At 46.4% G+C, this 12266-nt stretch overlaps 1 protein-coding gene across 4 annotated transcripts in view; it reads right to left on the bottom strand.

Moving 5' to 3' along the window:
* The window catches only part of TIMELESS (timeless circadian regulator), a 111656-nt gene that overhangs the window by 23224 nt on the left and 76166 nt on the right, over positions 1 to 12266 (bottom strand). For all 4 annotated transcript variants that reach the window (XM_068267573.1, XM_068267572.1, XM_068267571.1 and 1 more), the window contains exons 20-22: positions 9711 to 9862; positions 9142 to 9227; positions 7185 to 7308 (exon numbers count right to left, since the gene is read on the bottom strand). In XM_068267573.1, the coding sequence (XP_068123674.1) occupies positions 7185 to 7308; positions 9142 to 9227; positions 9711 to 9862 (362 nt within the window). The remainder of the gene's footprint in view (positions 1 to 7184; positions 7309 to 9141; positions 9228 to 9710; positions 9863 to 12266) is intronic.

The raw sequence follows: 12266 nt of genomic DNA, 5'->3' as shown, positions 1-12266 counted from the left end.
GCAGGTGCATAAATTTGGGCACCACAAAAAAAGAAATGAAATCAATATTTAGTAGCTCCTCCTTTTGCAGAAATTAAAGCTTCTAAACGCTTCCTGTAGGTTCCAATGAGAGTCTGGATTATGGTTGAAGGTATTTTGGACCATTCCTCTTTACAAACATCTCTAGTTCATTCAGGTTTGATGGCTTCCGAGAATAGACAATTCTAACTCATACCTCAGATTTTTAATTATATTCAGGTCTGGGGACTGACCTCCGACCTACACTATGCTTCTAAATGTAGGTCAGGGGTCACTGAGCTTACCAAGCCAATTTGAGTTGCAATAATTAGTTCTAAAGGTTTTGGAATCAATAAAATGACAAAACCTTTAGAAATGTATGCACCTGCCTAATTTTATTCAAACAATTATTGCGCATTTTCCGTAAATGCAATAAACTTCATTTCACTTCTCAAGTATCACTGTGTGTGTCTCCTATAGGATATATTTAACTGACATTTTTTTATTGTAACAACCAACGATTTATACAGGAAAATCATGACAATTAACCACTTGAGGACTACAGTCTTTCTAACCCTTAAGGACCAGGCACTTTTTTTCCACTCAGACCACTGCAGCTTTCACGGTTTATTGCTCGCTCATACAACCTACCACCTAAATGAATTTTGGCTCCTTTTCTTGTCACTAATAAAGCTTTCTTTTGGTGCTATTTGATTGCTCCTGCGATTTTTACTTTTTATTATATTCATCAAAAAAGACATGAATTTTGGCAAAAAAATGATTTTTTTAACTTTCTGTGCTGACAATTTTCAAATAAAGTAAAATTTCTGTATACATGCAGCGCGAAAAATGTGGACAAACATGTTTTTGATAAAAAAAAACCCATTCAGTGTATATTTATTGGTTTGGGTAAAAGTTATAGCGTTTACAAACTATGGTGCAAAAAGTGAATTTTCCCATTTTCAAGCACCTCTGACTTTTCTGACCCCCTGTCATGTTTCATGAGGGGCTAGAATTCCAGGATAGTATAAATACCCCCCAAATGACCCCATTTTGGAAAGAAGACATCCCAAAGTATTCACTGAGAGGCATAGTGAGTTCATAGAAGATATTATTTTTTGTCACAAGTAAGCGGAAAATGACACTTTGTGACAAAAAAAAGAAAAAAAAAAAATCCATTTCTTCTAACTTGCGACAAAAAAAAATGAAATCTGCCACGGACTCACCATGCCCCTCTCTGAATACCTTGAAGTGTCTACTTTCCAAAATGGGGTCATTTGTGGGGTGTGTTTACTGTCCTCGCATTTTGGGGGGTGCTAATTTGTAAGCACCCCTGTAAAGCCTAAAAGTGCTCATTGGACTTTGGGCCCCTTAGCGCAGTTAGGCTGCAAAAAAGTGCCACACATGTGGTATTGCCGTACTCAAGAGAAGTAGTAGAATGTGTTTTGGGGTGTATTTTTACACATACCCATGCTGGGTGGGAGAAATCTCTCTGTAAATGACAATTTTTTCATTTTTTTTACACACAATTGTCCATTTACAGAGTTATTTCTCCCACCCAGCATGGGTATGTGTAAAAATACACCCCAAAACACATTGTACTACTTCTCCCGAGTACGGCGATACCACATGTGTGGCACTTTTTTGCACCCTAACTGCGCTAAAGGGCCCAAAGTCCAATGAGTACCTTTAGGATTTCACAAGTCATTTTGCGGAATTTGATTTCCAGACTACTCCTCACGGTTTAGGGCCCCTAAAATGCCAGGGCAGTATAGGAACCCCACAAATGACCCCATTTTAGAAAGAAGACACCCCAAGGTATTCCGTTAGGAGTATGGTGAGTTCATAGAAGATTTTATTTTTTGTCAAAAGTTAGCGGAAAATTGATTTTTATTGTTTTTTTCACAAAGTGTCATTTTCCACTAACTTGTGACAAAAAATAAAATCTTCTATGAACTCACCATACTCCTAACGGAATACCTTGAGGTGTCTTCTTTCTAAAATGGGGTCATTTGTGGGGTTCCTATACTGCCCTGGCATTTTAGGGGCCCTAAACCGTGAGGAGTAGTCTGGAAATCAAATTCCGCAAAATGACCTGTGAAATCCTAAAGGTACTCATTGGACTTTGGGCCCTTTAGCGCAGTTAGGGTGCAAAAAAGTGCCACACATGTGGTATCGCCGTACTCGGGAGAAGTAGTACAATGTGTTTTGGGGTGTATTTTTACACATACCCATGCTGGGTGGGAGAAATAACTCTGTAAATGGACAATTGTGTGTAAAAAAATCAAAAGATTGTCATTTACAGAGGTATTTCTCCCACCCAGCATGGGTATGTGTAAAAATACACCCCAAAACACATTGTACTACTTCTCCCGAGTATGGCAATACCACATGTGTGGCACTTTTTTGCACCCTAACTGCGCTAAAGGGCCCAAAGTCCAATGAGTACCTTTAGGATTTCACAGGTCATTTTGCGAAATTTGATTTCCAGACTACTCCTCACGGTTTAGGGCCCCTAAAATGCCAGTTCAGTATAGGAACCCCACAAATGACCCCATTTTAGAAAGAAGACACCCCAAGGTATTCCGTTTGGAGTATGGTGAGTTCATAGAAGATTTTATTTTTTGTCACAAGTTCGTGGAAAATGACACTTTGTGAAAAAAACAATAAAAATCAATTTTCCGCTAACTTTTGACAAAAAATAAAATCTTCTATGAACTCACCATACTCCTAACGGAATACCTTTGGGTGTCTTCTTTCTAGAATGGGGTCATTTGTGGGGTTACTATACTGCCCTGGCATTTTAGGGGCCCTAAACCGTGAGGAGTAGTCTTGAAACCAAATGTCGCAAAATGACCTGTGAAATCCTAAAGGTACTCATTGGACTTTGGGCCCCTTAGCGTACTTAGGGTGTAAAAAAGTGCCACACATGTGGTACCGCCGTACTCAGGAGAAGTAGTATAATGTGTTTTGGGGTGTATTTTTACACATACCCATGCTAAGTGGGAGAAATATCTCTGTAAATGACAATTGTTTGATTTGTTTTACACACAATTGACCATTTACATAGAAATTTCTCCCACCCAGCATGGGTATGTGTAAAAATACACCCAAAAACACATTATACTACTTTTCCTGAGTACGGCGGTACCACATGTGTGACACTTTTTTGCAGCCTAGGTGCGCTAAGGGGCCCAACGTCCTATTCACGGGTCATTTTGAGGCATTTGTTTTCTAGACTACTCCTCGCGGTTTAGGGCCCCTAAAATGCCAGGGCAGTATAGGAACCCCACAAGTGACCCCATTTTAGAAAGAAGACACCCCAAGGTATTCCGTTAGGTGTATGGCGAGTTCATAGAAGATTTTATTTTTTGTCACAAGTTAGCGGAAAATGACACTTTGTGAAAAAAAACCAATAAAAAATCAATTTCCACTAACTTTTGACAAAAAATAAAATCTTCTATGAACTCGTCATACACCTAACAGAATACCTTGGGGTGTCTTTTTTTCTAAAATGGGGTCACTTGTGGGGTTCCTATACCGCCCTGGCATTTTACGGGCCCAAAACCGTGAGTAGTCTGGAAACCAAATGTCTCAAAATGACTGTTCAGGGGTATAAGCATCTGCAAATTTTGATGACAGGTGGTCTATGAGGGGGCGAATTTTGTGGAACCGGTCATAAGCAGGGTGGCCTTTTAGATGACAGGTTGTATTGGGCCTGATCTGATGGATAGGAGTGCTAGGGGGGTGACAGGAGGTGATTGATGGGTGTCTCAGGGGGTGGTTAGAGGGGAAAATAGATGCAATCAATGCACTGGGGAGGTGATCGGAAGGGGGTCTGAGGGGGATCTGAGGGTTTGGCCGAGTGATCAGGAGCCCACACGGGGCAAATTAGGGCCTGATCTGATGGGTAGGTGTGCTAGGGGGTGACAGGAGGTGATTGATGGGTGTCTCAAGGTGTGATTAGAGGGGGGAATAGATGCAAGCAATGCACTGGCGAGGTGATCAGGGCTGGGGTCTGAGGGCATTCTGAGGGTGTGGGCGGGTGATTGAGTGCCCTAGGGGCAGATAGGGGTCTAATCTGATAGGTAGCAGTGACAGGGGGTGATTGATGGGTAATTAGAGGGTGTTTAGGGTAGAGAACAGATGTGAACACTGCACTTGGGAGGTGATCGGACGTCGGATCTGCGGGCGATCTATTGGTGTGGGTGGGTGTTCAGTTTGCCCGCAAGGGGCAGGTTAGGGTCTGATTGATGGGTGGCAGTGACAGGGGGTGATTGATGGGTGGCAGTGACAGGGGGTGATTGATGGGTGATTGACAGGTGATTGACAGGTGATCAGTGGGTTATTACAGGGAAGGACAGATGTAAATAATGCCCTGGCGAATTGATAAGGGGGGGTCTGAGGGCAATCTGAGCGTGTAGGCGGGTGATTGGGTGCCCGCAAGGGGCAGATTAGGGTCTGATCTGATGGGTAACAGTGACAGGTGGTGATAGGGGGTGATTGATGGGTGATTGATGGGTAATTAGTGAGTGTTTAGAGGAGAGAATAGATGGAAACACTGCGCTTGGGTGGTGATCTGATGTCGGATCTGCGGGCGATCTATTGGTGTGGGTGGGTGATCAGTTTGCCCGCAAGGGGCAGGTTAGGGGCTGATTGTTGGGTGGCAGTGACAGGGGGTGATTGATGGGTGATAGGTGATTGGCAGGTGATTGACAGGTGATCAGTGGGTTATTACATGGAAGGACAGATGTAATTAATGCACTGGTGAATTGATAAGGGGGGGGGGGTCTGAGGGCAATCTGAGCGTGTGGGCGGGTGATTGGGTGCCTGCAAGGGGCAGCTTAGGGTCTGATCTGATAGGTAACAGTGACAGGTGGTGATAGGGGGTGATTGATGGGTAATTAGTGGGTGTTTAGAGAAGATAACAGATGTAAACAATACATTTGGGAGGTAATCTGACGGCGGGTTTGCGGGCGATCTAATGGTGTGGGTGGGAGATCAGATTGCCCGCAAGGGGCAGGTTAGGGGCTGATTGATGGGTGGCAGTGACAGGGGGTGATTGATGGGTGATAGGTGATTGGCAGGTGATTGACAGGTGATCAGTGGGTTATTACAGGGAAGAACAGATGTAATTAATGCACTGGCGAATTGATAAGGGGGGGTCAGAGGGCAATCTGAGCGTGTTGGCGGGTGATTGGGTGCCCGCAAGGGGCAGATTAGGGTCTGATCTGATAGGTAAAAGTGACAGGTGGTGATAGGGGGTGATTGATGGGTGATTGATGGGTAATTAGTGGGTGTTTAGAGGAGAGAATAGATGTAAACAATGGATTTGGGAGGTGATCTGATGTCGGATCTGCGGGCGATCTATTGGTGTGGGTGGGTGATCAGTTTGCCCGCAAGGGGCAGGTTAGGGGCTGATTGTTGGGTGGCAGTGACAGGGGGTGATTGATGGGTGATAGGTGATTGGCAGGTGATTGACAGGTGATCAGTGGGTTATTACATGGAAGGACAGATGTAATTAATGCACTGGTGAATTGATAAGGGGGGGGGGGGGGTCTGAGGGCAATCTGAGCGTGTGGGCGGGTGATTGGGTGCCCGCAAGGGGCAGCTTAGGGTCTGATCTGATAGGTAACAGTGACAGGTGGTGATAGGGGGTGATTGATGGGTAATTAGTGGGTGTTTAGAGAAGATAACAGATGTAAACAATACATTTGGGAGGTAATCTGACGGCGGGTTTGCGGGCGATCTAATGGTGTGGGTGGGAGATCAGATTGCCCGCAAGGGGCAGGTTAGGGGCTGATTGATGGGTGGCAGTGACAGGGGGTGATTGATGGGTGATAGGTGATTGGCAGGTGATTGACAGGTGATCAGTGGGTTATTACAGGGAAGAACAGATGTAATTAATGCACTGGCGAATTGATAAGGGGGGGTCAGAGGGCAATCTGAGCGTGTTGGCGGGTGATTGGGTGCCCGCAAGGGGCAGATTAGGGTCTCATCTGATAGGTAAAAGTGACAGGTGGTGATAGGGGGTGATTGATGGGTGATTGATGGGTAATTAGTGGGTGTTTAGAGGAGAGAATAGATGTAAACAATGGATTTGGGAGGTGATCTGATGTCGGATCTGCGGGCGATCTATTGGTGTGGGTGGGTGATCAGATTGCCCGCAAGGGGCAGGTTAGGGGCTGATTGTTGGGTGGCAGTGACAGGGGGTGATTGATGGGTGATTGATGGGTGATTGACGGGTGATTGACAGGTTATCAGGGAAGATAGATGCATACAGTACACAGGGGGGGGGGGGTCTGGGGGGGGGTGATCAGGAGGGGGCAGGGGGGGATATAAAAAAAAAAATAGCGTTGACAGATAGTGACAGGGAGTGATTGATGGGTTATTAGGGGGGTGATTGGGTGCAAACAGGGGTCTGGGGGGTGGGCAGGGGGGGGTCTGAGGGGTGCTGTGGGCGATCAGTGGGCGGGGGGGGGGCAGATCAGTGTGTTTGGGTGCAGACTAGGGTGGCTGCAGCCTGCCCTGGTGGTCCCTCGGACACTGGGACCACCAGGGCAGGAGGCAGCCTGTATAATACACTTTGTATACATTACAAAGTGTATTATACACTTTGTATGCGGCGATCGCGGGGTTAACATCCCGCCAGCGCTTCCGTACGGCCGGCGGGATGTTACGGCGGGTGGGCGGAGCCAGTTGCCGGGGGAAGCGCGCGTCATCAATGACGCGATCGCTCCCCCGGCATGCCTAAAGGACGCGCTGCCTGAAGGCGTATTGCGGTCCTTTAGGCGTCCACTTTGCCGCCGCCCATGGGCTGTGGGCGGTCGGCAAGTGGTTAACATTGCCCAAACTTTCGCATCCCACTGTAATGGCAGTAGGAAAAGTGAGGATACGGCAAGGGTCAGGCCCACTCCTGGATGGAACATGGCTGAAGGTCATTTTGCTGCCCAAATTCTTCTGAGTAAACAAGATACTTTTCACTTTTTTTTACATTACACATTTCCTATATTTCCAACTAGTAGGCGTGGGGAATGCAGAATCCTGCAGAGTAGGATTTTTTAAGGGTACAAACAACCTAAAGGTATGGCGAAATAAATGCAACCTGAGGACACCTTTCAATCACAATAAAATGTGAAGTAGTAAAATGTGAAAAATACAACCACAAACCCCCCCCAGAAACTTACGGTTCTTTCTTAAACTCAGCTACACTGTGAGCAAGTCCCATCTGCACAAGATGGTTTATGATTTGTTTCCGAGTTCGCAATCCAGGTTTCAAATTTGCCAAGATACTATCCACAACATCAGCATCTGTAAAGCAACATTTTTTGTGTTTTTAATACAATTATGAAACATATGAAAGCTAAAGGATCCAAAATATTTTCAATATGGATTTATGGAATGAGTCACTAAATCAAATCACTGGTGCTTTCTGTGACTTGGGTTGAATTATTTTAACTTTATTTATCAAGGTTCATTTTATGTGCATGCACCCAAGGTCGGTTTAAAAACCGATGGGGCCCGGGGCAAAGGTAACCTGGGGCCCCCATCTCCCTCCACCCAAAAATGTCACCTAACCTGCTGCCCCTGACCTCCCCCTTAACATTACTGTGCTCCCAGGGTTGCACCTCTGGGCCCCCCCATGCTGCCGGAACCCCGACCCCCCCCCCCCCCCCCTAATCTTTCTGCACTATATCTGCGATCGGGACCCCAGCACGATACAAGCATTTGTATTTCACCTGGCTGTCCCGGCTGCTGGGTTGGAGCTGCTTGCCTGTCTTCCTCCCACTGCCTGTGTGATCCGGCACATGCTACACATGACATGATGCGTGGATCAAAAGACACAGGAAGTGGACTGGAGAATGGGCAAGCAGCTCCAACACAGCAGCGAGGTATGCCAGGTGAGATACAAATGCTGCTATTGTGCTCGGGCCCCTAAAGCAGATATAATACAGACTCAGCTCAGACCAATTTTTTTTTTTTTGGGGGGGGGGGGGGGGGGGAGGGGGGTCTGGCGGCGCAACCCCGTGCCACAGTAGTGTTAAGGGGGAGGATGGGGGACCCTAGCAGTGCTTGGGGCCCTGGGGCAATTGCATAATGGAAGCGCAGGCCCTGCATGCACTCAACAAAGTAGCAATGGTGAACATAACAAGAATTGTCAGGAACATAAAAGTGAAAACCTATATCATTTTAAATTTGAAGATGTTTAAAGAGAACCCGAGGTGGGTTTGAAGATTATTATCTGCATACAGCGTCTGGATCTGCCTATACAGCCCAGCATTTGTTGCTATCCCAAACCCCCCTAAGGTCCCCCTGCACTCTGCAATCCCTCATAAATCACAGCCACGCTGCTGACAAACAGCTTGTCAGAGCTGGCTGTGTTTATCTCTATAGTGTCAGTCTGCTGCTCTCCCCGCCTCCTGCAGAACTCCAGTCCCCGCCTGCATCCCTTCCCTCCCTGCTGATTGGAGGGAAGGGACGGGGGCAGGGACCGGAGCTATGCAGGAGGCGGGGGAGCAGCTGAGACTGACACTACAGATGTAAACAAAGCCTCACAGCACGGCTGTGATTTATGAGGGATTGCAGAGTGCAGAGGGACCTTAATGGGGTTTGGGATAGCAACAGAGGCTGAGCTGTATAGGCAGATCCAGCCTCTGTATGCAGATAACATTCTTTAAACACACCTCGGGTTCTCTTTAAAGGAATGTTTGGGGTGGGGTGTTTGAAAACAAGTTGAACTTACCTGGGGTTTCTAATGGTCCCCCGCAGACAGTGCAGTCAGTCTCCGATGCTCCGATCTCTGCCGCTGGTTCACTTCTGGAATTTGCGACTTTAAAAAAAAAAAATCGGAAAACCACTGCGCCATACACTCCCGGTGACGTCAGTGGCAGCAAGGAAGCGGCTCCACAGGCGCAGTGGGTTTGCGGCTTTAAAGTCACAAATTCCAGGAAGTAAACCGGCGGTGGGGCCCGGAGCATCGGTGACTGACTGCACGGGCAGTTGGCGGGGGACCATTAGAAGCCTCAGGTAAGTTCAACTCTTTTTCCCCCCACCCTCCCCCTTACAGCATTCCTTTAACATCCTAGGCATTATGTGGCATTTGTTTTGTTTACAGGGACCAAGATAAAGACCATGGAGCTTTACCTTCAACTTCTTTATACTGTAGGTACAAGGATCGAAGCTCCTCTTCTTCTTCTGGTGTCCATTTAATACGCTTTCGAGTGTTATCACTATGTGGAGTGAACAGTGACTGTTAGTGCATGATATTAGATGCAAAGTGTAGAACTCATACTGTCAGGCCTGCTTCATGCTGCATATTGGCGTCAATGGTGCGATGGCCACACCAGCAAAAACAGGCCTTTGGGGAATACCGAGATACTATGCAGTATTCCCAGTCTGGCAGTCGTTCAAGCAGGAAGTCATGCATGCTTGCGGTCACTTCCAGTTTCAGGTATACGGAAGCATATTGTAACAAATACGCTTCCGCGCATGTGCGCTGCCAACTTTAAAAAAAAAATACATGTGGCCATACACTTACATGACTTCCGGTCGGACGCATATCGGCGCCGTATTGAAGCACGTTAGATAGGGAACTTCTGGCACAGCTTACCACAACATGGGGAGTAGGAACTCCCCCATAGACTTTTATTGCCCAGGGACGTGGTGCAGCAAAATACTGCACCAGTGTAAAAGGACCCTCACCAGTGACTTACCTCTCCCCCTCACCAAGTTTCTGGTAACCCTCTGTCATTTCGCGGACCACAGAAGTATTTTTCCAAAAAAGGAGCTCCACAAAGGCCTTGTTATTTGTTGAGGCAAGTGCAAAGAACTTATTTAGAATATACTTGGCAAATGCTACCAGCTCCTAAAAATAATCAGAAAAGATCAAGCCATCAGAAACTAATCCTACATATAAACAATACCTGGAACAATATTAGTGAAGCAGAAGTAACATGGGGCCCCAGATAAAACAGCAGCTGAACACGGATCAGGGAGTGGAATCCAATGCTACACTTAGCTGTCCAGAGGTATGCTGTAGTAGAGGTTTTGTCTCCATCTCTGACTTTCAATGCAGGATCAACAGCATACATCCAGACATTCAGCTGCAACGTTTGATTCCACTGACTGATCAGTGCTCAGCCGCTGTTTTAAGCAGGGCCCCGTGATACAGCCACTGATTGGTTGAAGGATGAGACTGGAGAGGAGAGCTGAAGGAGTCAAACAAACCAGACACGGCACACAGAGGGAGAGTGGAGACGCAGCTCAAAGGTTGGAGAGTGAGGAACAGATGCTACGAAGATCATCCAAGATGAACACAGTGTGGCAACCAGTGTCATAATGCTGGGACGAGTAAGAGTGATAAAGACACCTATAGAGGTGTACTATGTTATCCATTGCTTATCCAAGGTCTGAAGTGGCAGACTGCAATACCAAGGCAGCCAACAACTGAGGTTGGAGCTCTCAGGTCACACCGAGATCTGCATTGCCAAAGCGGTCTACAGTACATTTTACGACCAGGAGGTCGATAGAGAAGGGGACACTATCTTGGTTCAGAGTTGTGAAACTGGAAGTCTGGTTAGCTGGGAAACATTATTGTATAATCTCTGACAATTGGCATACAAAAAGGCGGCGGTCAAACACCAGGAATCTGTGAGGGACAGAATGGAAGGCAGGACAGGTGCTGTTTTTACTCGGTGGCTGTCCCACTTCTTAGGACAATATGTAGTTTGTCAATGACAGAATCCTGCAAACTTAGCAACAGCTGCTGGGCAAACTAGCGCACATCTGGTGGCTGCTTAAAGCGAACCAGAAGAAAGAGGTGTATCAAAGCTGCAATATTTATTTCCTTTTAAAACATTCTGGCATCTAGAGTCTGAAACACACACACACACACAGACACACAGACACACACACACACAGACAGACACAGACAGACAGACACACACAGACACACACAGACACACACAGACACACACAGACACACACAGACACACACAGACACACACAGACACACACAGACACACACAGACACACACAGACACACACACTTTTAGTCATACACATCTGATCTGCATGACTGTTCAGAGTCTATGGCTAAAAGTATTAGAGGCAGAGGATCAGCAGGACAACCAAGCAATGTGTATTGGTAGGTGAACAGAGGCGCCAGAAGGATAAAAATACATAACATTTTTAAAAAATTGCTGGGAGGAAGTGGTGGACTCGCCTCCGTTAAAGCAGACACCAAGGACTGTAAATATATAGATATACACATTTATTGAAAATACCCCATCTGTGGCATCTTTGGGGTATTTTCAATAAATGTGTATATCTATATATTTACAGTCCTTGGTGTCTGCTTTAACGGAGGCGAGTCCACCACTTCCTCCCAGCAATTTTTTAAAAATGTTATGTACTTTTATCCTTCTGGCGCCTCTGTTCACCTACCAATATATTTGAGTCCACCCCAGGTGGAGGGGTGATCTACCCCCTTTCTTCGTATCTACAGAGAGCGATTTCTTAATCCTGAGTGAGGACAGGTCTAATCTCCTCACCTGCCTAATGAGTGGCTACCTAGGTGGTAACCCGTGTTTGTGAGTATTACTATCTCACTGTTTCATTTATCCAATCAATTTTGACATACTACACCATATTGGGCTCTCGATTTCTCTTCAACTTAAGCAATGTGTATTGTTTAAAATTAAATAAATATGTCAGCCTTCATATCCTTCTCACTTCAGGTTCCCTCTAAGAGAACTGCAATCGGTCTCAGAAAGGTAGCAATAGCAATTAAACTATCTATATGCAGCTTTGAAAATAGCTTGTAATGGGACTAATTTCCCAAGTGCCACGCATGTAGTAATAAAAATAGTAATTAAATAACAGCATGGATATTCCATCCTGAGAAACTGACGGAAAATACTGACAGCAAATGAACTGTGGATTTCCCAGGCATCTTAAAGAAAACCTGTAGCGACAAAAAGTTCCCCTGGTTGGGGGGGGTACTCCCCTCGTTAGGGGGGGAAGCCTTCGGATCCTATAGATGCTTCCCATCCTCCTGTGTCCCAAGGTGGTTCCACTGTGCCCCTCCGAACAGCGGGGATGTAAATATTTACCTTCCAGGTTCCAGCGCAGTATCGTCTCTCTGCTTGGCGGAAATAGCCGATCACTGTTGGGCGGCTCTACTGCGCGGGCGCAAGTCTCCAGTGCCTGCGTAGTAGAGCGGACCCGACGGAGATCAGCTATTTACGCCTATCTCCGTGCTGAGAGAA

Source organism: Hyperolius riggenbachi, chromosome 2 (assembly GCF_040937935.1).
Source record: "Hyperolius riggenbachi isolate aHypRig1 chromosome 2, aHypRig1.pri, whole genome shotgun sequence".
Taxonomy (NCBI): domain Eukaryota; kingdom Metazoa; phylum Chordata; class Amphibia; order Anura; family Hyperoliidae; genus Hyperolius; species Hyperolius riggenbachi.
The sequence above is the reverse complement of the archived record's forward strand: the minus strand, read 5'-3'. Positions and strand labels throughout refer to the sequence as shown.